Genomic DNA, 27,260 nt, shown 5'->3' on the forward strand with positions numbered 1-27,260 from the left:
AGGGGACGTGTACATTACATTGTTAATGGTGAATCTTGGAATAAAGGACTGCTTATAATTATTAGAGTCGTGTCCAGAGCCATATGCATACCGAAGTTAGATAGCCCCTGGTCAGGATCATTGTGCTAAGTGCTGGGCAATTGCAAAGGAAGGCATGCTTCCTGCTCTCAACAGCTAAGTTTAAAAAAAGTAAAATCCAAAGGAGAGTGAAAATAGGGTGCAATCAAATATATATATAAATTAAATATACAATTTGTTTTTATTATTCTAAAATGCCATCTTCCTCCTGTGCCTGTCAACCCAGCCTTCCTTAATGTGGTGATTTTCATATGGGTATTTTACTGAGCTAGTTTTACTTTAGGGAGAACTACTTAAAATTAGAAATGTTGTGTAAATTTTGATGGGAGTAGCATTTCACCCTATCCTTTACGGATCCCTGATGAGCATCTTCCCCTTATGAATGTTGTGTACAACGTCCTCCCAGCTGAAGAGTAGCGGAAAAAGTTTCCTTTAATAAGGCGATGGTACTCCTTAACTGGTGGTATTGTTTAGCATCTGCCAGTCCTCTTCAGATGTTCTGAATGCAATGCCTGCACAGTTCTTCTCACATTGGTTGTCCCATGGAGCTGGAAACTGGAATTGGTAATTGAATCCTCATCGGTCTTCTACTGCAGCGCTCATGGCACTACGCCATGAGCAGACTGACTGGTGGGTAGAAATTACATGGTAGTTTTAGTGTGAAATGTGTTTTGGTCCTGACTGCGCTGTAGAAGCTAACAAATTTTGGGTACTTGGCTAGAATATTATAGTCATCCTGCATCCCCCAACACTCTCCCTTCCCTCCCCCGCACCCAAAAATAAAGCTCTGAGAATTTCCATGGGTTTTGCAGAGTAGACAAGAGTGATCTTGTCTCTACTATTGTGCTACAGTCCTGTAGAAGTACAAGTCTGTAGTTTGGCTCCAGATTACAGTTAAGTCCAGGCTACACTACAAGACCAATCCATGTTCTGAGTTGATTGAACTTGTTTGGCAACTTGGTTTCGACACAGTGATCCTCTGATGAGACCTTCCGTTGGAGGAAGTAGGCTGTATTACTCATTTTGTCAATCTCATGCAGTACCGTAAAAGTTTTCATATGATACATGACTAAAAATTATGGCACACATGGGACCCAGCCACTTCTAAATAAATAACTCAGTGACAGAAAGGGAAACATGACTCTGTGTGCGGGGCGTGGTTTCTTTTGTGTGGTACAGTTTCCTTTCTTGCTGGTGAACAGTAACACCTCAGTTGCCCTGCTAATAATAAAAGGATGTCTTTTAGTTTTATTATTATTATTCTTTTACAGCCCCATAATGTCTAATGGCTCAAATATGAGAGTGCAGTTCATAAACAATTTGAATTGTGCAAAACACTATTGTGAAAAACTTCTTGCTGGTATAATAGCTGCTTATGAATTTCAGATACATGGAAATTGAATATGGGAGGATTTTTTGTTTTTAAGGTTTTATTTTCCTTTCTTTGTCTGTCTGTCTGTCTCCCCCCCCCCCCCCAGGGTGGGGGGAAGAGGGGTTGATTGGGTAGAAGTGGATGTCAGTGTTGAATGCCTGTCTTGTGGTGAAAAGGCTTTTTTGAAGAAGAAAGTTTTGGCAGTATTTTTGAAAGGTCAGGTTCTGATGTTGCCTGATCTTCTTTGGAAGCTAGCTGGATCCCCTCAGCTGAGAATGTTTTATCTCCAGATGTTGTGCACTTCGTTCTGGGCTTTGTGAGCTTCATTGTCCCAGAGAAGCATAGCTGTCATGGTGGCTTATAGATCAAAATTCTGTCTCTAATATACCTGGGACTTGATCAGTTAATGTTGCTTGGAACCGAAGCTGTACACTGTCATTGGAACCTGACTGGAAGCTAGTGAAGGAACTTGAGGATAGGCATGACATACATGTTCACTGCAGCCGAATTCATTGGGAAGGTGAAATCAGATAATGTTTTGAAAAATGGTTAGATCAATAATGTATTGGGAAACATGCACTGCTTAAAAGAATGCATATGGAAATTCATTCAGTTTTTTTACCATTTAAGATTGTGTTACCATTTAAGACTTTCAGTGACTTGTGAATGTTTTGACTGTTACCCAAAATGCATGCTTCCCCCCTCACCCCACCCCTGAACGTGTATGGGTTTGTGGAAAGACATACAGGGAGAAGACTATATCTAATTGAAAGCAGAAATAGGAATTTCCTTTTTATATTTCTTGATGGCTCTGAGCTTAATCCTGCGGTCTTTACACAGGCTAGACTCTGATTATTTTTATTTGCGATATACAATGTTTCTAAAATATGGAAAGGTCTGAAATATCAGTCTGTTGAAGTACTGCAAGCAAGAATGTAAACATGGCCAGCTTCATTGTTTACCATTTATACAATTTTGTAAGACATCAGCTGTCATTGAGTTTTGTGGAGTTGTATGTCTGTCTCTCTGTTTTGAGGACAGACACAAGGATTGTGTTCTGTGTATCTAAAAGAGTGTTGATCAGAGCACAAATGACTGTTGCTGCATTCTTTTAGTGGAAATGCTTTTATTTTCAACTGTGTAAGCTTTTCTAAAATAAACTTCATATCTTAAAAATTAGGTCATTTCCAGGCATGGGAAAGAATCGTTCTTTTTATTTATGTAAGTGTTCTAAAAAACTACAAATGGATTCTAACCCAGAATTGGTACAGAAATGAGCTTCCAAATCATTGTTGGTAACAGTTCAGTTATTTGCCAGATAGCCTCTTAACTCTGTGAGAGAGCTCCTTTGTCGTCATCCCTGATTGAATTATGCCTGCTATTTCTAGATAGAGGAAAGGTTAGATTTTTCAGTACTCAGTAATATTTGCTCAGGAAAATGTTAACGTGAATGTTAAGATCTTTGTGACTTCTGACCTAGTTAATTTTCAACTAAAACATCAAGTTCTCATAGTTCAAAGTAGCTATAAAATGGTATTGGATCACTTCTGTTTTACCAGTGCACAAACTGATATTAATAACTTGCTGATGCAGTTTTTAGGTGGCGTGGTCGGATGAGAGGAAGAAAGTATTGGGACACATTGGGGGTGGGGTGGGGGGTGTCAGCCGGCGGGGAGAAAAAAAACAAACAAACCCCGAGTGCTGCCGCCGGAGCGAAATATCAAGACAAATTGCGTCCAGACCAAAGATCGGTCGGGACGCAGGACAAACAACTAAATATCGGCTGGTGACCCTATTTTTAGGTGAACAAACAAACTGAATGCACTAGGTTATTGACATCGTTGGTTTTTTTGTTTTTGTTTTTTGCTTTTGATCTGTCCAAGAAGGTTTACAACTAGTAGAAAATGGAGGTAAAATGCATACCTTGCAAAATAATGTCTTTATTCTCTTTTTCTCTAACAATTCTGAGAACTATGTATTAAATCACTGTCCATATTTGAACTTGTGCTGTATTTTTAAGGATGGGTTTTTGCTTTCAGGATGAGTCTTGTATCCAAGGTGTGATGGGTAAGAAGAACCCCAAAATCTGTCTATACTAATGGACCTGAGAACTTGCTGTTACTCCATATTAAATGCAATCTAAAAGCATAGAGTAGCAGATGATCAACTTTTACTCTGGAGGAAAGAACAAATATAAAATGAATCAACTGATAAACAAAGGTCTTTCAGAAATGAGCAGAAAGTGGGGCGAGACGCACGGTCAATCAAAGGGAGCCCTTCTCTGCAAAATATGTACATAGCCCCATAATTAATTTGCTTATCTATAATTCCACGAGATGTTAAGTTGCTGACACAGATGGCAAGAGTGACGCAGAGAGCAATTTATGCCTGTTCTAGTAGTATTGCTGTTACCTTTCTCCCACTTCCTTGTGTTACTTAGTTCCTCTCCTCCTCCTCCTTCTGTAGTTGTCGTTCACTGCCTGAATGGCTTTAGCTTACTGCTCTTGTGGCCTTAATAGGTTTATTTTCTAATTTGTGGATGTGACTTCACACCCATGCACTGGGTCAATCTTTTTTTTTGGGGGGGGGGTGTTTTTATAGGGGGCTGATTGTGGAACTGAAAACTGCAATTCATGTTGTGTATAGTGTATTCCAGGATCTAAAGGAAGATGGTGGTAAGGATCAGAATCTCAATTGATTATAATACACAGTTAAGCATATTCTTATGTTAAATGCCTATTAAAAAGATCCATATTATTTAGATAATTGGTATTTATCTCATGGTCCAAAGTCAGAAATTATACAACAGAATGAAATACTTTGCATCACACTTGTGATTTATTACAGGCACTTAGGAGGGGAGTATTCTGCTAGAAAAGTCAAATTAAAAATGCTTAGCATTTGCTTTTACACTGTCGAATATGCAATCCAAATGGAAGGTGTGGCGTTAAGAAAAACTCATGACATTGATTTCATGGTGTTGTATTAAAATGCTTCAGTAATGAAAGTACATATAATTTCCAGAGAATTACTGTGCTCATGCTGAAAGAATCTGTGAGAGCATGACAAAATCTTCCCCTTTCCCTTACTTGGGAAACAAGGTGAAGATTAAAGCCAGAAATTCCCCATTTTCATCTAAGTGCCATTAAAAACACAAGCAAAAGAGACAATTGTTGATTCGTTACCACAAACCATGCTCTTGTTTAGTAAAGAAACAAGAATACTGTGTTGCTTTTAATCGACTGTACATATATAGTTTTAAAAAATCTTCTCAGCAAGATGTCTGGAAATGTGACCTTTACTTTGTGAACTGCTATAGAATATGGCAGTGACTCTCAACCTTTCCAGGCTACTGTACCCCTTTCAGGACTCAGAATCTGATTTGGCTTGCGTACCTCTACGTTTCACCTCACTTAAAAACTACTTGCTTGCAAAATCAGACATAAAAAATACAAAAGTGTCTCAGCAGACTAATACTGAAAAATTGCTTACTTTCTCATTTTTACCATATAATTCTGGAATAAACCAATCAGTGCATCGTATATAGAGCAATATAAACAAGTAATTGTCTGTATGAAATTTTTGTTTGTACTGACTTCGCTAGTGATATTTTATGTAGCCTGTTGTAAAACTAGGCAAAAATCTAGATGAGTTGATGTACCACCTGGAAGACCTCTGTGTACCCCCAGAGGTACACATACCCCTGGTTGAGAACCGCTGGAATATGACCACTAGAACAACTTGAATATATTCTTAAGGAGCTACAGTGAGAGAGCTTCTTGTTACATACTTCTTATTCAGAATGTTTTTAGTGATAGTTGACATAAAATATGGTGTCACAAGCTGTGTAGTTAAGTAAGTTACGATATTGTATGTGGATTTTTTGTAGGTTGTCATAACTGGTGGCGCGACATCGAGTGGTGATCAGGACACAGAGGACACAGAGCTGATGGCAATCTATACCACAGAAAATGGCATAGCAGAAAAGGTATAACTTTTTGTTAAATACTTTGTAAAACTCATGTTAATATAAAATAACTTACTCTTGCTTCATCCTAGGGCCTGGGCATTCTTTCTAATTAATTAAATTCACTGTCTACCTTCTCTACTTCCACAAAATACACTGACTTACAGCCCCAATTCTTGGTTCACTAGGGTATTTGCCTTCCTTATGACTGCAGGGTCAGGTCCTTGGTTATAGAGCTCAAGGAGCGATACAGCAATTAGGTTAGGAGGTTAAAGCACACAAACAATTTATTTAATTCTTAATATGTGGCTTTTTTGCCTTTCTGAACTCCATCTGGCCTTTTACACATCCTCATATGCTGCCAAACTCTGTCAAACTTGCTTCTGTTGAAGTATTAAAAGTATTAAGTATCTAGAAGTATTAAAATGTATCAGCTTAGGGCTAGTCTACACTGGCAATGCTCAAGTGCTGCCACAGTGCTCTCCCAGCGCTCTAAAAAAGCCGCCTCCACAAGGGGCATAGCTACCGGCGCTGGTGCACTATCTACACTAGCATGTTATAGCACTGAAACCTGCAGCGCTCAGGGGGGTGTTTTTTCACACCCCTGAGCGAGAAAGTTGCAGCTCTGTAAAGTGCCAGTGTAGACAAGCCCTGAAAGGAAAGAACAAATGACCACAGACTTAACCCCTCTGTAAATCCCAATTCAGTGAGTTCCTATGTGTCATGAGATTGCAAGATGTCTTCCTTCCACTATCAGTCTACACAGCAGCCTCATAACTATTCCGTGGTTGCTACTGTAGCCTCAGGACTGTTTCCATGTCCCATATGCTCCTCTCTGATGTGCATTTCAGCTAGTGAACTGCTGCTGTTAGTCCCTTCCCAAAGTGATTCTCTGCAGCAACATAGAAATCTATCTCCTTTTAGTTCTCTCTCTCTCTCTCTAAAGCCAACTTTCTGCAAACGAAACCTTGCCAATTCCAATGCATTTAGATCCCCACAGTAGTACTCTATCATTTTGATCAGATGGGTAGTTTTAATCTTAAAATGTCCATAATAACAAGGTAAATGATGTTTCTAAATATTGATTCAATCACTCTGACTTTGAAATTTTCAGCAAGAACTTTCTCACTTCCCTGTTAGAAGGCAGAATTAATGAGAATTGCAGGAAAAAAGCCTGCCAGCAGGTGTTCTGGCGTAAGACTGTAGTGATTTTTGTGACCTTTGTCTTGTGTCTGACATACTCAAGTTTCTAATCCTTCTGAATACGAGGGCATTTTTTTTGTTCTTTACTGAAAGCATTGTGAACTCAAAAATACACCCATAAATGTTTTCCTTGGATATTGCTAGTGGCATATTAACTATTCAAAGGGACTCTGTTAAGGCAACTAGGCCTAAAATTAAATCAGCTTGGTTTTGATTTCGTAGCATTTATCATAGAATCATGGAACTGGAAGAGACCTCGAGAGGTCATCTAGTCCAGTCCCCTGCACTCAAGGCAGGACTAAGTATTATCTAGACCGTCCATGACAGGTGTTTGTCCAACCTGCTCTTAAAAATCCCCAATGATGGAGATTCCACAACCTCCCTAGTCAATTTATTCCAGTGCTTAATCACCCTGACAGTTAGGAACTTTTTCCTAATGTCCAACCTAAACCTCCCTTGCTGCAGTTTAAGCCCATTGCTGCTTGTCCTATCCTCAGAGGTTAAGAAGAACAATTTTTCTCCTTCCTTCTTGTAACCTTTTATGTACTTGAAAACTGTTATCATGCCCCCTCTCAGTCTTCTCTTCTCCAGACTAAACAAACCCAATTTTTTCAATCTTCCCTCAGAGGTCAGGTTTTCTAGACCTTTAATCATTTTTGTTGCTCTTCTCTGGACTTTTTCCAATTTGTTCACTCCTTTCTGAAATGTGGTGCCCAGAACTGGACATGATGCTCCAATTGAGGCCTAATCAGAGCGGCGTAGAGTGGAAGAAGTACTTCTCGTGTCTTGCTTACAGTACTCCTGCTAATACATCCCAGAATGATGTTTGCTTTTTTTGCAACAGCGTTACACTGTTGACTCTCATTTAGCTTGTGATCCACTATGACCCCCAGATCCCTTTCTGCGGTACTCCTTCCTTGGCGATCATTTCCCATTTTGTATGTGTGCAACTGATTATTCCTTCCTAAGTGGAATACTTTGCATTTGTCCTTATTGAATTTCATCCTATTTACTTCAGACCATTCCTCCCAGTTTGTCCAGTTCATTTTGAATTTTAATCCTATCCTCCAAAGCACTTGCAACCCCACTCAGCTTAGTATCGTCCGCAAACTTTATAAGTGTACTCTCTATACCATTATCTAAATCATTGATGAAGATATTGAACAGAACCAGACCTAGAACTGATCCCTGCAGGACCCCACTCGTTATGCCCTTCCAGCATGACTCTGAACCACTGGTAACTACCCTCTGGGAATGATTTTCCAACCAGTTATACACCTACCTTATAGTAGGTCCATCTAGGTTGTATCAACTTTGCAAGATAACACAGATAGAAAAAGAGCTAATAGGGTAGGGCAGTGATGCAAACAGGCAGAATATACAAGAATGTAAAAGAACCTTAGCTCTTCTGGTGCGTGGGCAGTAAGATTCTTGTATATCGGTCTGCATGGGAAAAAACAAGTGGTTAGTTGAGTTGGCTCTGTTGAGTTAGGCCTTATCTAAACAAGAATGTTGCCCCAGATTAACTTAAATGTTAAACCAATTTCAGTTAAAACAGTGGAAACCCATGTGAACACGCTTCTGATTAAGAATAGTTTATTTTGGTTAGCTTTAACACCTTTCCAATCAACTTAAATTAAATTGAAATCAACTTGGTTTATCCAAATCACAGTGGCCACACAGCCTTTTGTTCTAGTTTAACTAAAGAAATAGTTGCATCTCTCAAGGATGGTGAAAAATCCACACCCCTGAGAGATGTAGTTATAAGGACCTTATCCCTGGTTTAGACAGTGCTAAGTTGACAGAAGAATTTTTCTGTCAACCTAACAACTGTCTCCCATGGAAGGGGATTACCTGTGCCACAGAGAAGCACTGCAGTGGTGCAGCTGGGTTGCTCTAGTCTTTTCAGCATAGATATACTCCAAAGCCGCTAAATATCCCACCTTTTAATTTAAATGGTGAAGCTTTCTCATGGTGAGGAAGCCGTGGGTTAACTCAACTGAAAACCTTTCAGTGCCCACATAAGCATAGTTTAATACCTTTAAGATTGTCAGCACAAGCGCAACACAGCCGACTCAAACAATCTCAATAAACTGTACCTATGTGGGCATTGAGGGGGGATTTAAGTCAAAATAAGTTGATTAGATTGAAAGGCATATCTCTATTTGCCCAGGTAGACTGATCCTCTGAGAGACCTGCTGGCTCACAAGAATCGACTAGTCAGAGCAAGAAGAGGTGATGCCTTTGGAGTAGTCTAGTGTCACTTATATGCATCTGTTCTGGGTTGTCAGTGTGTATTGAGAGTTGGGGTTTCATCTGTTGCATTAGGCTGCTTTTAGATTTTTTTTTTTTAATTTTATGGAACGGTGAAGACAGATTTTCTCTCTCTCTCTCTCTCTCTTTTTTTTTTTTTAAATGTAATGTGCTCTCATGCTGTGTCAAATACATGACATATGCTTGTCCATGTCATGCCTGAAACCGTTCAAAAACGGGCAGGGATGAAATGATAAAGATTCATCATTTCTGCCTTCCAAGTGTCTGTTTCTTCCTCTGTCCAAATTAGCTCTTTAGCTTTTACAATGCCATTTTGTTTTATTGTTGATGGTTACATGGAACTCGAGGCTGGGTAAGCTCTGCTAATTGCTCTATTAGCCTGCCACTTTTGTATTGCTAAAATCATGTAGAATTTGGGGCTTGGTTCAAGTTGGGGCTCTTTTTTAATCAGCTTTAAAAAAAAATCTGACAGAATAGCCACTACTAGACACAGCACCTTTTTGGTGCAAGAAGTAAATTCTGGGTTTTTTGTTGTTTGTTTTCCTCACACTTGACCTTTATAAGAGTTGCTCTGCTGTTCCAACTCCTTCTGATTTCAGCACCTCTCTGGATTGGACCCATGAATTTTGAAGTCAGCTTCGAAGAGACAGTTCTGTGGCAATCCAGGCACTGCTTTTCTCAGTCTTCGTGCACATTTTACTTATTCACAGTCTTTGCAGACTTTCTAATCTGGCATCTTTATCGTCAGATTTTCCTTTTGAGAAATATGTATTTCTAATAGGGATGAAATGGATCTTTCCTTTTTTGACTGGTGGAAAATATCTCACAAAAAGCCTTGAATCGGATAGTGCACGAAGCTGCTTGCTCTGTTACAGTAAAAACATAATAGATGAGGTGGTGGCAAACATGAGGTATGTCTTTTTCCTTCTTTAACGAAAAGGACTACACAAAGTTATCTGTAGGTTTTCACATCTCATCCCTTGAAACTGATTCACTGTTTCCAAGGGGAGATTTTCAAAGGCTAAAAGGGGAGTTAGGAACCCAAGTCCTTGTGACTTTCAGTGAGAGTTGGGCGCGTAACTGCCTTTTGTGCCTTAGAAAAATCTCTCCTTAAACCTGCTCACGGGGCTACTTGAAAGAATTAAGGGTTTCTTAATCCTAGAGGGTGGTGTAGCGGAGGGCTTTAATCTATTCCATCAGCCTTATTCATGCTGATAGATAGAACTATAGATATTAGTAGTCATTATGGCATTACTCTTCAGTCGCGTTGTATTCCTGTTAAACAAGTGGACTTTCTATATTGAAACAAACAACTGTTGACTTTCACAGATTTTGTGAAACTAAAGAAATCTTGATTAATGTATTCCCCTAGTACTGTTGGTGTTAAGCCATATAACTGACATCTTTGTGCTGAGTGTTAATACACCAAGGACTGGAGAACTTCTTCAAGGAAAATCTTGTTTGGGGCTTGAACCCAAAATGCCATTAGACCTTTGATTGTCAGAAGCTGGGACTGGATGATGGGGGATAGATCACTTGATAATTGCCATGTTCTGATCATTCTCTCTGAAGCATCTTGCACTGGCCACTGTCAAAAGACAGGCTATTGGCATCGTTGGACTGACCCAGTATGTCCTTTCTTATGTTTTTATAACCTTCCCTTTTGTAACATAGACTCTGTAGCCTGAAATGTTTCAAGTGAAACTATATGGAATAGTATCAGAGGGGTAGCCATGTTAGTCTGGATCTGTAAAAAGCAACAAGGAGTCCTGTGGCACCTTATAGACTAACAGACGTATTGGAGCATAAGCTTTCATGGGTGAATACCCACTTATATGGAATAGTTACTGATCTGGTGACCAAATTACCAGAACTTTTAAAAATGACTAAAAAATATCTAACTTGAAGGTAGTTTTAGTTATAATCATATATTTATATTAGGTTTTTATAGAGATCTTTAGAATCCAGTTCTGCTATTCATCTTTAAAATTTAGATTAAAAATAGGCAATGTTAAAACAGGCATCACAGTCTTAATTTGTCAGTGTGTGTTGCTTTGAAATGATCTGTCTAATACTAAAATCATATACTTTATGGAAAGGTGTTTGTTAAACCCTAGGACATAATTGAGATTTTAGGAAGAGCTGCATAGATTATTTTTTTTATTAATATTTAGTTAGTTCCTTGACTATCTCAAAGTCTTTAGAAAATCTAAAAGGTTTTTAGCTGTAACTTTAGAAGGCTAATAATATACCAGCATCATTTTGGATTATATTGCATTTAACAAGAACATTGGATAAATATCTGAAACAAAGTCCACAATATATCGAATTGCCTAGATGCAGAAAACCTTTTATTCCAGATTCCAACTGCGAACACTAAGCTTATTCAGAGAGGCATAAAGATTATTTCTCTGTTTCTAATATAATATTTTAACTGGCAAAACTCCAGTTTTCATTACAGTACTGCAAAGATTAACTTTGGCAACTGGTGAGTTGTAAATTTTATCTGATGCTAGTATTGCACCACGGGGATTAGGTCACATCAAGGCAAAGTTTGTATGTGGTAGCAATAATCTGATAAAGACTTGTTAATATGCAAAATTTATTATGGTAAAATCACCATAATATATTGGTCTTCAGATTTGAAAGCATGCATTTGCTGACTAATTTTTCTGCGTAAATTGTATTTTTATCTGTTCTCTACTGATTTCTTGTTAACTCCGTAACTCCTCATCCAGTTCTAGGAAAGTTTAGCCAGCTACATGCCAGTGTAACTCAGATTACATTACACTGAAGGAAAACATCCATACATTGCTTCAACACACTAAGTACTCAGTTCTGGGTACTACTTTTTCTGTGTCTCTCTCTTTTTTAAAACTGTATGTGAACAGGATTGTAAATAGTGCATAATATAATTTGCCCTATATAGATGGTGAACTTTATCAGCTCTGCGTGATGTAGGAACTTGGTAGAGTTGAAAGGAGAGGGCTTTATCCATTAGTCATCTAGTGTGGGAGATAATGGTTGACACTGTAATTTCCTTTATGCAAACATATCTCTTCTGTTTCTCAATCACCTTTAACAACAGTATCGGTATCAATCACGTTTCTTTTTTTGTTATTCTATTTCTCATAAAATATCACTCATCAAAGACCAAATGAGGCTTAAAGAAAAAAGTTCAAAGTGAAGATAACTAAAATATGTATAATCTGTGGCGAGTAAATATGCACGCTAACGTATCAGTCTGTAGAGTATTAATGCTAAATTACCTGGCACCTGTTAGTCCCAATATTAGGCCTGCTAGCCAGAGTGAAAATAGCTGCACTGTCCTATGGCTCTAATTTAAAGAAATAAACACTTGCGCACTGCTTATTGCATCATTGATTTAATTGTAAAGTGTTGTCAGTTAGCTCATCATATAACACTTTTAAAAACATATCTTGAATTATGTCTCTTGCATTTTGATCATCTTTCACTTCTGGCTTCTCTCCACTTCTTTATTTTTTCCCCTTTATTAGATCATGGTGTAAGTCTGTCAGTTATTTTTGGTGTCTTTCTCCCTTTACTTCCATTATTTCCCTTTTGCTTTGTTCCCATACTCTGTGTGGTTTTCTCTATACATATCTATATCTGTCTCACTTGCCCAGCCCCACAAAAAATTCTTTCAATAACTTGCTTATCCACTGAAATCCACTAACTTGGTCACACGCTTACTCCCATCAGATACCTCATGTCACATTCCAGGGTGCAATCCAGACCAGTGAGGGGTTGTGTCACCACTTGCCCTGCAACTTTGGGTGCCTCACAATGTTTTGATTGTGAGCAGCCTCCCAACCTAGGCTGCTCACAAACAGCCTTCCAGCATGCAGGTCACACCCTAAGGTCTGGACAGTGCAGACACAATTTTTTGAAAAAAAAATACAGGCCTGGGAGTGTGTTGGGGTTATCCTGCAAGTATAGTATCTGAGGCTCGTGGAAGCCAGGAGTGTTGTTGGTGTGTTGCTGACAGAGTGCTGGGCTCAGAGTTACTGGATGTGTTTGAATATTTTCTATTTCTAAATATATTTTCAGGCTTTTAATCTCTTTTGTTGTAGATGGGTGTGTTGTAAACTTGTTTGGGTAGGGAATAGCCAGGTAAGACAGTGTGCCAAGAAATAACGCTTTTATCTCCAGGCTGTGACTAAGCTTCCTTTGAAAATTTCCCACCATCACTGTAGAAGTGGTGCAATTTCACCTGTCCTGTGAAGAACAGTGGGGAGTGTTTCAGGGTAGTATGGTGCGAATGCAGCTAAGGCAAGTTACTTGAAGCTCCTCAGCATAGCTGCAGACCAGGAGAAGAGGCCAAAGGGCAAGGACCAATGAAGGCACATCAGCTTGCCTAGATTATGGCCTGGACTTTTCATGAAACCTAGTACCCAATGTTGAGTCGTTCTGAACATGTGCAAACGCAAAAATGTCACTTCAGCATACTGTCATAGGCAACTTGTCAAGCTCAGGCCACTCAGTTAGACTTTGGAAGGACTTGACCTTGGAAAGTTACCTGTGACACACAGTATGGTGAGGTGTTCTGTTGGGTAAGGGGGCAAGCAATAATTTTGCCTTCACGAGTATAGGGCAACTGTTCATCATGTTTAATTTGTGCTCTTAGATGGATGGCTTCACCAAAACAACTCTGGTATTGTTCACAAGGAAACAGTTTCTCTCTGTTGGTATTAGGCTTAGCTTTTATTTAACAGGGTGGCGGTGTTTCCCTCTTGACCCTTTTTAGTCAGTATGTTGATGACTTAGCCAAAAAATTAATTAAAATACAAAATCCCCTATTATAAACAAAATCCTCAGCAAGTACATATGCTAATCTCAGAGCAAAAGGAAGGATGAGGAGAAATGTATACAGGCACAAAAACACTCTTAAGAAGTTGAACAGAACTTTATTGCAACGAGACTGAAACCATCACAGAAATTTCTCTTGAAGCATACTTAACTTCCCGGGAGAGGGCTCTTCTTTTCCGACAGACTGTCACAGTCTCGATTTGTCCTAAACCCTCTTTAGATTGGGCTTTTCTGGTTGGTGCCATCTGGTCTCCTCACATTTTCACTACAAACTTCTGCATCTCCCTTTCTCTCTCTCCTCTCCCCTCCGCCCCCCCGGGGCAACTTTCCTTTCCCCACTGATGCTCTTCACTCAGCTTTGTCTTCACTGACACAAAGCAAGATATCAAACATGCTGTAGTTACTTACCTTGCTGTATAATCCTGAGTGGAGGCAGAAGGCACTTAGTTTACCATGAGAGTGGCTAGGTGAGGTCAGTGCTATGTACCTCCTGCCCATGGTTAACGTCACCTAATTTACTCCTCATAAAAATAAATTGCTTTTTCCCCACTCGGTTTTTAGTTATCCTTTGGTAAAAGCATATCCTTCGTGCTGCTGCTGGTCTGCCAGATGGGAGCCACTCTGAACAGCTTCCTCTCAGTGATCATTTAGGAGCTATCCCTCTCATTTCAATCATTCCTTCAACAAAACACTGAATTTAACATTTTGAGTAGGCTTCTAGGATATGAATATCGCTGTCCTCTGGACAGGAAAGGAAAATCTCAGTGTCCCCATTCTTCCCCAGCCTTATATGTAACTTATCTGAGTATGGATGTGTAGCCCAGGCAGTTGTATTTGTTTTGCTAGCAAAATCAGTGCAGTGTGAAAAGGAAATGTCATGGGTCAGTTGATTTCCATGACACTTTGGATAATAAAGTAAATTGGGATCATGTAAGAATTCTACTTGGATTTATCTCAATGAAAGGGAAGGGGAGTCTGGGAAAGTTATCAGTTTTACAGTAAGGCTTCTTCATGTGAATTTATTCAGTGTGGATTAGACCAGAACCGTAGTTATATAAGTTATCATTCAGGGTTTAAAATGATAAAATCAAATCCTCCCTCCTGCTCAAATGTTCTTGGCACTAAAAGACATGTAGGTATTTTGATCTCAAAGTTTTAATTCCCCAGTTTTGAAATGAAGCCATTAAAATTGTATTTAAAATATTTTGCTGTAGAAAATATGATGATTCTGAAATTATTGCAGACTATCTAGGGAGGCTGGAAGGTACTACCATACATGTAGCTGCTTTTCCAGTTATCAGCATGCTCTTTCCTAATTAGGATGTATTAATGTGTATAGGCTAAATTCAGATCTCATTTACACTTGGTAAATCCAGAGTAACTCAGTTTGTCTGTATTAAAGATACTCTGGATTACTTAATGTAGCTATATCAACATTTTTTTCCTACGTGCTTCAGTGTGCGGCAACAACCCCATAGGGTTTGCTGTGTTGCTCAGAATGACTGAGCATGACTAAAATTAGTAAGAGGCCATCTTAGAATGCAATCATAATAGTTCGAAACGTTCTTGCCCTCAGTTTAGATCTCTGATGCAAGGATAGCCATTTTACTTTTGAAATATCCATTGTTGAATGTTCTACAGCTTACTTCCCCCCCCCATTCTCCTTTTTTGTGTAAACCAATCAGTCATGATAATCCCCGTTTATTTTGGCATAATCTGCTGCCAAAGTGGTTATATCACAAATGGAGGATTATGCTTTGTTTGTCTGAATAGGCAGGGGATGGGTTATGAAAGAGAATCTTTTTATTCACGCTCAGTAGTTAGAGTTGGTAGCGGTTGATCATCTCAAAAGTTTAAGCTTTAATTTGCACTGATGTTGCTTTGGAATAATAGAACCCCATCCTCTTCAAGATACCTTAGAAGTCTAACATTCCAAATTCAGTTATTCTTCTGTAATATTAAACTGCTGTTGGCTTTTCCTCTTTTAATTTAACAGAGTTCTCTGGCAGAGACACTGGACAGCAGTGGAAGTTTAGATGCGCAGAGGGCCGACATGATTTACACAATTGAGGATGTTCCTCCCTGGTACCTCTGCATATTCTTGGGGTTACAGGTACATTTCAAAATGCATATTTCTGAAGAAATGCATTTTTTGGTTTATAATCTTTAAGAAAATGTTCAGCATTTTTATATAGTACATAGTGGTACGTGATACAGATATTCAACAATGTTGGTGACTTGTCTTCTGCTTTGAGTCCATTTGATTACCTATTGAAGTGGTTTGGGGGGCTGGAAGCCCACTCTGGCAACAGAGTCATGTATTATGAATGAAGCAGAATGGATGGAAAGTACTACTGGGGAGTCTTAAAACAGCTGGAAGCTTATAAAAGTCCTATTTGTTGTTATGCTCCCCTACATTCATATCTGTATTAATTTTCTTCTCCAGCATTCCTAGCTTTTTGCAAAAAAGCCTATCATGGCAAGATAGCTTTCCTGCAAAATGTCTCGTTCCCTTCTCTACCACCTCACTAGAATTCACATATTGGCAATGAGCTATAATGTTGCTTGCTAGCTGTTGTATTTCAGGAATTACTGGAGACTCGCTTCACAAATAACCATTTGGGCTGCTACCTAATACGTGTTCCTTAATTTAAGTAAAAAATAAAATTCAGTAACAACTTGTCACTCATGAATTCATGTGAGGATAATATAGGGGGATGGAAGGTGAGAGATATGCTGTGTTAATGTTCTGATCTTTCTTGGAGGTACTGCTTTTAGTAGGGTTAGTTCTGGGAATGACTAGCACCAAGATGGCAGCATCCGCTGGCTGGAAAGCTGGTTAATTATGAACCCCCGCCTGCTGAGTTCCCTGTACTTTTCAGGCATTTGTTTGTACTTTGTGTTAGTTAAAGAGTTAGACTATTTCTACATTAGGAGTGCTTTACTGGTATGGGAATACCAGTGTACTACACCGGCAAAGTGCTCCCAGTGCAATTAGACCGGCAAGGCTGTGCTTTGTACTGGTGTAATAAAAGCGCCCCCCATGAATGAAACAAGCTGTAGTGGTAAAAGCACAGTTTTGCTAGTATATCTCTGTCTAAACTACAGACTTCTGCCAAAACAGTTATGTTGGTCATGAATCTCACTCTTTGCATCCTTGACCAACTTAGTAATGCCGGCAGAAGTCTGTAGCGTAAACATGGCCATAGTAGAACTTAATGGACAGCCAAGACAGCTGGATTCTAGTTGCTGTTTTACTGTGAATGTGGGCAAGTTCTTTCATCTCTCTCCACCTCTCTAAAAAGGGTAATAAAATTACCCCAAAGGAGTGTTGAGACTTCATTAGTATTTGTAAAAAAATACTTTGAGATCCTCAAACAAATGATTCCTTAGGAATCCAAAGTGGCTTACTTTTATTCCTGCATTTATTCATCAGCCAGCACTGCAGGAATTTTCTTTTTCTTACATAGTTGAACATGCAGCTTTTTAATAATTTTTTTAATCTACTTGGATTGGAGCAGAATAAATCCATGATTAGCTAGTCTCTAACATTCCAGAACTTATCCCCTATATAGTTTTCATACTGAAGTACTATTTAAATTCATGTCTGATCAGACAGTCTTTCATGTGATCCTCACATGAATTAATTTGGTGGATAGGAAGAATGTGGTGGACATAATATACCTGGACATCAGCAAGGCTTTTAACACAGTCCCACATGACATTCTGTTAAGTCTGCTGGAGAAATGCAGGCTCAGCAGAACTACCATTCAGTGGATATGCAATTGGTTAAACAACCGCAAACTCAGACTAACTATTAATGGAATGATGTTGGATTAGCGGGAGGTCTCAAGTGGGGTTCCATAGGGATCTGTTCTGGGTCTGATGTTGTTTAACATCTTTATTAATGACCTGGATGTAGGAATAGAGAGCATACCAAAAATGGCTGTTACAAAAAAAAAAGCAAATGTAATTTTAGGTTGCATTAACAGAGGCATAGCACACAAGTCATGGAAAGTGATAGTTCTGCTCTATTTGGTGCTGGTTAGATCTTAGCTGGAGGACTGTGTCCAATTTTAGTCACCAGTGTATAGAAAGGATGCAGAGAAACTGAAAAGGATCCGGTGGTGGGCCACAAAGATGATCCAAGGGCTGGAATGCAAGCCATATGAGAAAAGGTTGAAGGAACCGGATATGTTTAGTTTGGAAAAGAGGAGACTGTGGGGAGGGGGCATGATAGCTGTCTTCAAATACTTAAAAGCACAGTTGCCAATTTTCATGCTGTAAATAAGCACTCCGACTTTCACAATAAGCCACAAATCAAGCTAATCCCGTTTCAAAACAAGGCAAAAACAAGCCAATCCTTAAGAACCCCAACACTCTATGTGACTAGATCCCCCGGCATGCAGTCTGGGACTGTGGTGGGCCCGCTATGCACCCCTGACACACTCTCCCCTGCTTGCCAGGAGCTGATCCAAAAAAAAAAGCAACAAGCTACAAGCCAGAAACTAGCCAACAAGCAACTCACAAGCCAATTAAGCCAAAAACAAGCCCAATTTCTGCAGTTTCTTTGTGGATTTGGCATGTCTGCTTAAAAGGCTGCCATAAAAAAGATAGAGAAGAATTGTTCTCTCTTGCCACAGTGGCAGTGGGACAAGACAATGGGTTCAAACTACAACATAGCAGATTTAGATTAAATCACAGGGAAAACTTCCTAACTGTAAGAATAGTAGGACGATGGAACGGACTGCCTCAGGAGGTTGTGGAAACTTCTTCATTAGAGGTTTTCAAAAGGAGGCTGGATAGTCATTTGTCTTAGATGGTTTAGACACAACAAATCCTGCATCTTGGCAGGGGTGTAGACTAGATGACCCTTGCGGTCCCTTCTAACCCTGTGATTTTGTGTGTTTCAAAATGGAGGGAGCTATTTTTCTGCTTCTGTTAGTTGGAAGCTGCTTCAGCACGGTTACCTAGATACCTACTCATCAAGAATAAGAACAGGAATCATTTAGCTATGTAAATAGCCTAATTTATCATCTATAAGTAGAAGTCATTAGTAGCTGTCTAAAAGTAGCTAAACATGGAAAGTAAAAAACACTAGGAATTAAAATATTTGGAACCAGAAAACAATGAGAGAGTTGGTGGTTAATTTAAAGCAATAAATAAACTGAGTACAAAGGAAAAATAGTGAATCTCTGAGGTTCTTGTATGTGTGATTATCAGTATTAACAAGCTGTTCATTCTTTGTGTTCACAGCACTACCTGACATGTTTTAGTGGAACTATAGCAGTACCTTTTTTGCTAGCTGATGCCATGTGTGTTGGATTTGACCAGTGGGCTACCAGCCAACTGATTGGGACCATTTTCTTCTGTGTGGGGATCACTACTTTGTTACAAACAACTTTTGGATGCAGGTGAGATCAAAACTCATACTTCATTCTTTATTGTTGAGATGCTGACGATGGGGTACACATCTCTTTAAATGTACAGGATATCCAAGAAGTGCATAAGGTATTTCAGAAGGATGAATGTGAAATACAGAAAAAACTGTTCAAACTCAAGATTGGTCGGGAATAGGGTTGTCTGATCCTAATTTTGGAAGGTTTCACAAAAAAAAATGTGATATGAAGTAAAATAATAAGGCTATGTCTACACTTAAAACATTACAGTGGCATAGCTGCAGCTACGCTACTGTAGCACTTCAGTGTACACTTACCATACTCACTTATTACTGTGACTGGAGGGGTTCTTCTGTCGCTGTAGAAAATCCACCTCCCCAAGAGGCCGTAACTAGATCAACGGAAGAATTATTCCATCGATGTAGCACTATTATAGACGTTCCTGGAGGTGAGGTGAGCTTTGCAACATCACTCAGAGACGTGGATTTTTCGCACCCCAGAGCAATATAGCTGGGTTGATCTAATTTTCTAATGTAGACCAGCACTACATTTTGGATAACTGGGAAGCTGTTTCAAGTGAAAGAAGGCATGAGCAGAATAAAAAGAGTAGAGGAGCAGGGAAGTAGTGAGGAGAAACAAGATGAATGAACATAGGGAAAAAATTATTTAGCCCACTTTAAAGAGTGACTGCTTAGAATGCTGTCATTGTACTACTTGCCAAAAGGTAACAAGTTAAAGTTTTGGTGTATGGACACAGTAATATCTGCTCCTGCTTCTGTTGCATTGTGCTGTGACAGTTTCAGCAAAGTGATTGTCAAAGTATGTTGAAATAGTAGGATCTCTGGAGTCAGATGCTTAAAGAAGCTAATGTACGACTCTGATGCTTCAGGGTGCAGGTGTATTTCAGTGAAAGAAAGTGACCTGTGTAGTTAATCATGCTTAAGCTGAGGATAAAATGCTGATATAGAAGAAAATCTCTCTGTTCTGTCAAAACCCTTGCACTTTTGAATCACTTTATAATAGACATTAAGAAAAGGGAAGGGCAACTTCTGATCCCTGATCTTACTGTTTCTGCCAGTAACACACCCTTTGCATATGTTTCCTTGTAAATTCCTTCTGTGGGAATGAGTGAGAAATAAAGGTCTTATTTTTTTATCTACGCAGAGGTGCCAGTATCACTTTGCCACAAGCTGTCAAGGAACATAAGCATTAGATTAGCTTGCTTGGGGTCCCTGTATCTTTCACTCTACTGTTTCTGGAAGTGCCATTTTAATACGAAGACATATCTGAGACTGGTCTAAATATTGCCAGATTTGAAAAGTAATGTTATTGCCAAAACGTAGTACGTTCTAACAACAGTGAAGTTAAAATAAAAATAAAAAAGTAGTTATCACTATACTTGGAATACTGCAGAGAGATTTTAACTAAACATTTACTTAAACCTTTGTTCATCCATGATTTGTCTAAGTCAAGGGATGGATAAAACCCACAAGGTTTTCTGCATCTTGAATAGAATCAAGAAAGAAAAATAAGACCAGAAGAAAGATACTCATTGTATTATCGTGTCCAAGCATTACAGTTCAAGTGTCACTTAATTCATCATAAAAATAATATAAGATGAAGTCTTAGACTTTAAATGAAAAATGGACAACATGGGCCCAATTAAAAACATTTACCCAAGAAACAGACTCTTTGGGTGGGGGAGATCACTCAGCAGGGTGTGGGAAGGGCAAACCCATTAAACAAATGATTTAGGATTATTAATGCGGATCAGACAAAGGGGGAAAAAAATCCAAAAACCTCTTCAGGCAATTCAGGCTTCCTGAGTCAAAGTCCTTGTGTTGTTTGTTTTTGTTTTCAATAGTCTGGAGAAAGTACTCAGCTGATCTGCCATCTCACCTTTTTTCTACCTCTTCAGAAAAGATTATTTGTCCTTTTCTTACCCTCAGCTTTTCTAAGAATTGTAAAGCTGCTTTGATATTTCTTTCATCATCTACTTACTTCAGAAGTAGGAAGGGATACTTGTCTAGGAGGAATTGTTGGAAAGGAGAGAAACGCATTTGCTTTTTCCCAAGACCATGTTTTCCTTGCAACAAAATTCTGTCTCTCTCTCATGTATGAGACAGTTTTTTCTTTCCTATTCGGTTTGTTCCTTTCTGTTTATGCTCATTTGAAGTTGAGAGTTGGCTTAATGCTCAAATACACTTTCTCCTAGATTTTAGCTATCCATTTATAAAGGGGGGGAGGGTAGTAGAGAAGCGTGGGACAAGGCCCCTCATTGTCTTCAATCTAATCACATTTAAATTGAGCAGCTAGATCTGATTATGTTGCTGCTTACTTCAAATGCTTGTTACCTTTAACACATTACTTTTTACCTCCTTATCTTGCATCTTATACTGGCCTTCCTGTATAGGGTCAAGGGGTAGTCACGGAAATCAAAAGATATGGTCAGTTTCTTAAGTCTTTTTTAGATTAAAAGTCATCTTCATTTTTCAGACCCTTAAAGACTTGATCTATCGCCTCTCAGACCTATTCCACTGCCTTGTTTGTGCGGCGAATTAGTGACTGAACATTTTGTAACTGTTCGCATGTGATATTGTTTTATATTTGGTTGGGACCTGCAGACACGAACTTCACTTGAAATGAGATTCTTACAAGGTTTATTGGCAAGCCTGTGAACTGAGAAATGATTAAACAAATAAAACCATTATGGTTTCAGAAAGGTCAAATTTCACTGGTTAAAAGCCCTTAGAGATGGATGTAGCCATTTATCTGCAGCCATTGTGGTTAGTCGTGTATCCATACTAATTTTAGGAATTCAAGCTATTTACCAAAGAGTAGCTCTTTGCCAGCCTTTTGGATTAATGCAAAGGAACTATCATGATCTGAGAGATAAATATGTACCTTGATCCGTATTTTAGGTTTGCTGAATTATGTCTCTGTAGTATCTAAGCATTGTTATATGTATACCAGGGGTCGGCAACCTATGGCACGCATGCCAAAGGCGGCACATGAGCCGATTTTTAATGGCACGCGGCTGCCTGCTGGGACTCTGCCATGCCATTAAAAATCCTGCCTGGCGTGGCAAGCTGCGGGGTCCGCGGTCCCGGGCTGGAGCACCGGGCTGAGCACAGCAAGCCGCCAGCCCCTCCCCTGGAGCCCTGCTGCTGCACACGCAGAGCTCTGGGGGCCGGGGCTGTGCGCTCCCACGGGGCCATGTTTGGCTCTGTGGGGAGGGAAAGATGCTCCCCATGCACCCGGAGCCCTGCTGCCGCGCGCGCAACACTCTGAGGGGCGGGGCTGTGTGCTCCCGTGGGGTAGTGTATCTGGCTGTGCTTGGAGCCTCAAGGTAAGGGGTCCGGGGGTGGATAAGGGGGGGGGGCAGTCAGGGGACAGGGAGCAGGGTGGGTTGGATGGGGGTGGGATCCCGGGCGGGGTGGTTAGGGGCGGGGGGTCTCTGGAGGGGGTAGTCAGGGAGCAGGGGGGGTTGGATGGGGCATGGGAGTCCCAGGGCAGTCAGGGGACAGGTAGCAAGGAGGGTCCTCGGGGGGTAGTTAGGGTGGGGGGTCTCTGAAGGGGATGGTCAGGGGACAAGGACCTGGGGGGGTTGGATGAGTTGGAAGTTCGGGTGGCGGGGCTGTCAGGAGGCAGGGGTGTGGAGAGGGGTTGTGGCAGGCAGGGAGCAGGGGGAAGGTTGTATGCGTCGGGAGTTCTGGGGGTCCTGTCAGGGGGTGGGGAGAGGTTGGATGGGGCATGGGAGTCTTGGGAGTCTGTCTGGGGGCGGGGGTGTGGATAAGGGTTGGGGCAGGTAGGGGGTATGGTCCAAGGGGAGCAGTCAGGGGACAAGGAGCAGGGAGGCTTAGATAGGGGATGGGGTCCTGGGAGGCAGTTAGGGGCAGGGGTCCCAGGAAGGGGTAGTCAGGGGAAAAGGAGCGAGGGGGTTGTGGGTTCGGAGGGGGGCACCCAGCCCTCTGCCCTGAGCCTCGACCCTCCCGCCCTCTGCCCTGAGCCTCGCACCCCCACACACACCCCAGGCCCCTGCCCTGGGCCCTGTACCTCCCTCATAAAGACCCAGACCTCCGCTTGACTTCTTCACACCCCCCGCACGACCCCAGCCCTGACTGACACCCCCACACATACCCAGTCCCCCCCTGCCCTGACACCTGCACCTCCCTCACATGCTCCCAGCCCTCTGCCCTGACTCTTGCACCCCCCACACCCCATGCACCCCCCACCTTCACCCTGAGCACCAAATGGGAGCTCCTGCACCTCCCACCCACATTCCCACCCACACCCCTTGCATCGTATGGGAGCTGCCCAGGTAAGTGCCCTACACCCAAACCTCCTGCCCCAACCCTGGGCCCCCTCCCTCATTCTAGCTCCTGGCCAGACCCTTCACCCCCAGCCCTGTGCTCAGTGCACTCCCACCCTCAGCTCAGTGCAGAGAGAAGAAGAGAATGGGCCAGAACCAGGGAGAAGGTAGGTACCCACTGTATGTGGTCAGGGCCGGGACCCTAGACTGGCAGCGAGCTCAGTGGATCCGGCAGTCAGGATCCCGGCTGGCAGGAGCCGGCGGATGGAGTCCCTGAGCGTCAGTGGGCTGAGCCACTCAGCCCACTGCCGGTCTGGGGTCCCAGCAGCCAGCCCCACACAGCCTGCTGCCGGTCTGGGGTTCTGGCTGCTGGACCCTTGCCAGCCAGGGTCCTGGCCACAGGCCCCGCTCAGTCCATTGCCAGCCTAGGTGAACAGAACCCCAGACCAGCAGTGGGCTGGTGGCGTAAGATCAACATTTTAATTTAATTTTAAATGAAGCTTCTTAAACATTTTGAAAACCTTGTTTATTTTACAATACAACACTAGTTTAGTTATATAATATATAGACATAGACAGACACCTTCTAAAAAACATTAAAATGTATTACTGGCACGCGAAACCTTAAATTAGAGTGAGTAAATGAAGACTCGGGACCCCACTTGTGAAAGGTTGCCGACCCCTGATCTATACAATGCATTTATGTTAGCTAGAATGTTTCAAAACAACATTTTAATTATTCAGAATCTGTCTTCAATAGTGCAAGTGTCAAAACCTCAACCACCAGGAAATTCAGAGCTGCCCTTGAAATTGCAGCCTGACTGTATGTTTAAATGGGCTTGGGTAATGTATCTACTTTGTACATTTGTGTGATCTTAGGCATGTGATGCATTACCATTTCACAATAGCGTATTTTTAGGGCATAGTTTCAGTTTATCAAGATTGTGGTACAATTCCACTAAGATATATAGATAATTGTTACTTAAAACAAAAGGTGAGATTGTACTAGGTTTTCTTCTGATTTTTTTGAATGGTGTTTCCATGTATCGCCACTTCATTGTATATTGCTGACAAATTACAATGTATTTATCTGAGAAGAATGAATTTGTCTTCTCTTGAGAAGAATGAAATGTAATAACCACTGGAATCCCTTGATCATGCCCTTATAAAGACCAGCCATTTTAGCCTTGACAAAAAGTCCATTGTGACTGAGTTGAAAAAAGTAGTTCAGAAACAAGGTTCAACTCAGTGATTTTTTTAGCAGAGCTTGTGGAGGCCTTATGCTCCCCTCAGTGGCATTTCTCTGTCTGTATTGGTATAGCACAGTCACTTTTGAATGCTGCACCTGATCAGTTTCAAAATTTCAGTGTTATAAGAATCAGTGGCCAAAATGTGATGGAGGGGAATGGATGACATGGGGGAAGTGGGAAATGGGGTGTACAAAAAGCTACTGGTGTGGGGAGGGAGAATGGGAGATGCTGGTATGGGAGGAATGGAGGGGAGGGGGCACAGAGCCTGTGGCAGAGAGGAGATTGGGAGAGGTTTCAGGGAGTGTGTCTTCATAGGGAGCTGGGGCAGAGAGAAGGGAAGGATGTCTGGAGCCCCTTGTGAGTGCAATGAGCTCAGCCTACACAAGCTACAAAGTATGCGACCCCTAGTTCAGGGATTCTCAAACTGGGGTCACAAGGTGGTTACATTGGGGTTGTGAGCTGTCTGCTCTGTGGGGCTGACATCCCCAAACCCCATTAAATTATATTCCCCTCCTGTTTTTAATTTATAAGCAGGTTCCGCTCATAGGCTTGCTGTGTGAAAGGGGTCACCAATACAAAAAGTTTGAAAAACACTGCTCTAGTTTAAACAAGTTTTAAACTACTGAAAAATGTAGCTTTGTATGGGAAATCACTATATTAACAAAAAAAGTATTAGTTGATCCTGCAGCCATAAACACAACTTCCTATGCCTTAGAAGAAAGGAGAATGGCTGGAGAGAGGAGAAAAATGCAGAGGCACTAATCAGACAACTTTACAGTCAGTGTCTTCTGTATTCTATGCTTAAAAAAAAAAAAAAGGCAGTTTGCATTTGGAATAACTCCTCACTGTTAAGATAATCACCATCTCCATAGATATGACTTGAAAAGGGGAAGCTAATAGAGAACTCCTAATGGGTTTTTTCCCCAAACTCATCCAGGCTTAAACACGGAGATAAAGCCACTGTGGAAATAGCATTGCTAAATTCGAGCTGTTCACTTTGTTTTAGAGCCTTTCCAGTTTTAGTTTTATTGTAAGCTGAATTTGAGTTTATTCTAGAAATTGGAGTGAGGGAAATTCAGTCAGAAGCTCTTTGGAGCATTCATTGCTTAATTATGTAGCAGAATTCCCGTGCCTTTTTACGGTAGGTAGTAAAACCATTTATTGTGGATTCTGCCGATTTACCCAGCTTAATATGCTTTGCAGGCTGGCAAGCTGCTTTCTCGGCCCCCCTGGGGCATGAGAGACTCCATTTTGGGAGTGGACTTTGCTCCTATGAGACGGGTGGGGTTTTAGTTATTGTTTATATGCTGGGACAAGAAAGGGTGCTTGCAGTTAATTGTATTTGCATCAGAGAGCCAAGGAAAAAATGCTGTGTTTGGTTAGGGGTAATTGATATGTCCTATATTCATACTGACCCTGATTCAGGAAAGTGCTTAAGCACTTATGTAACTTTTGAGCATGTGAGTAGTTGACTGAGCATACTGCAACCTCTGCCTGTTAATAGTTTAGTTAAACCAGGGGTCGGCAACCTTTCAGAAGTGGTGTGCCGAGTCTTCATTTATGCACTCTAATTTAAGGTTTTGCGTGCCAGTAATAATTTAATGTTTTTAGAAGGTCTCTTTCTATAAGTCTATAATATATAACTAAACTATTGTTGTATGTAAAGTAAATAAGGTTTTTAAAATGTTTAAGAAGCTTCATTTAAAATTAAATTTAAATGCCGGCCGCCCCCCCCCCCCCCCCCCCCCCCGATTTGTGGCCAGGACCTGGGCAGTGTGAGTGCCACTGAAAATCAGTTTGGGTGTCGCCTTTGGCACGTATGCCTTAGGTTGCCTACTCCTGAGTTAAACTTTGCTCTATGTAAATGTCTTGTAGCAGAATAGGCTTGCTGTTAGACTTAAACTCTAAATTACATCTTGCTTTTTGCAAGTTTGTTGTGAATTGATATTCTTCTTCGAGTGATAGCCATATCGATTCCAATTAGGTGTGTACGCGCCGCGTGCACAGTCATCGGAACGTTTTCCCCCTAACAGCACCCGTCAGGTTGGCTGTGGAGCCCCCTGGAGTGGTGCCTTCATGGCGCTCAATATATGATCTTGCCGACCCGGCACCGCCTCAGTTCCTTCTTACCGCCAGTGACGGTCGTTGGAACTGCGGTGACTTGTTTAGCAAGCTCTCCTCGTTTTCCCTAGCTTTCAGTTTAGTTCACAGTTATTCCTAGCCTCATTAAGTTTAGTTTTAGTGTTTTCAGTTGTTACAGCATATAGCTGTTGGGAGTGGGAGGTTTTCCTCTTCACCCTGACAGTGTTCCCCGTTGGGACTCGAGGTATGCCTAAATCCCAAAGGTTCAAACCCTGCAAGTCCTGCAACAAGCCCATGCCAACGGGCAACCCCCACAACACTTGCTTAAAGTGTGTAGGGGAAGCACACCAAGCGGACAAGTGCAGGATTCGTAAAGGGTTTTGCCCCAGAACAAAAAAGGAGCAAGACTTTCGCCTCAAGCAGCTCCTTAGACCACAGCCTACATTGGCGTGGCAAGACCTGACACCAAGATCATTAGTGTTCCGCGCCCCAGT

At 41.1% G+C, this 27,260-nt stretch overlaps 1 protein-coding gene across 12 annotated transcripts in view; it reads left to right on the plus strand.

The window, feature by feature from the left end:
- SLC23A2 (solute carrier family 23 member 2) overlaps positions 1–27,260 on the plus strand; it is a 116,466-nt gene that overhangs the window by 49,020 nt on the left and 40,186 nt on the right. For 10 of the 12 annotated variants that reach the window (XM_039525018.1, XM_039525022.1, XM_039525013.1 and 7 more), the window contains 3 exons: positions 5,340–5,438; positions 15,721–15,837; positions 18,981–19,138. In XM_039525018.1, coding sequence (XP_039380952.1) covers positions 5,340–5,438; positions 15,721–15,837; positions 18,981–19,138 — 374 coding nt within the window. Of the gene's footprint in view, positions 1–4,057; positions 4,126–5,339; positions 5,439–8,793; positions 8,856–15,720; positions 15,838–18,980; positions 19,139–27,260 lie in introns of those variants that run through there. The other 2 variants (XM_039525024.1, XM_039525025.1) reach the window with 2 other exon arrangements.

The sequence above is a fragment of the Mauremys reevesii genome, linkage group 2, assembly GCF_016161935.1.
Source record: "Mauremys reevesii isolate NIE-2019 linkage group 2, ASM1616193v1, whole genome shotgun sequence".
Taxonomy (NCBI): Eukaryota; Metazoa; Chordata; order Testudines; family Geoemydidae; genus Mauremys; species Mauremys reevesii.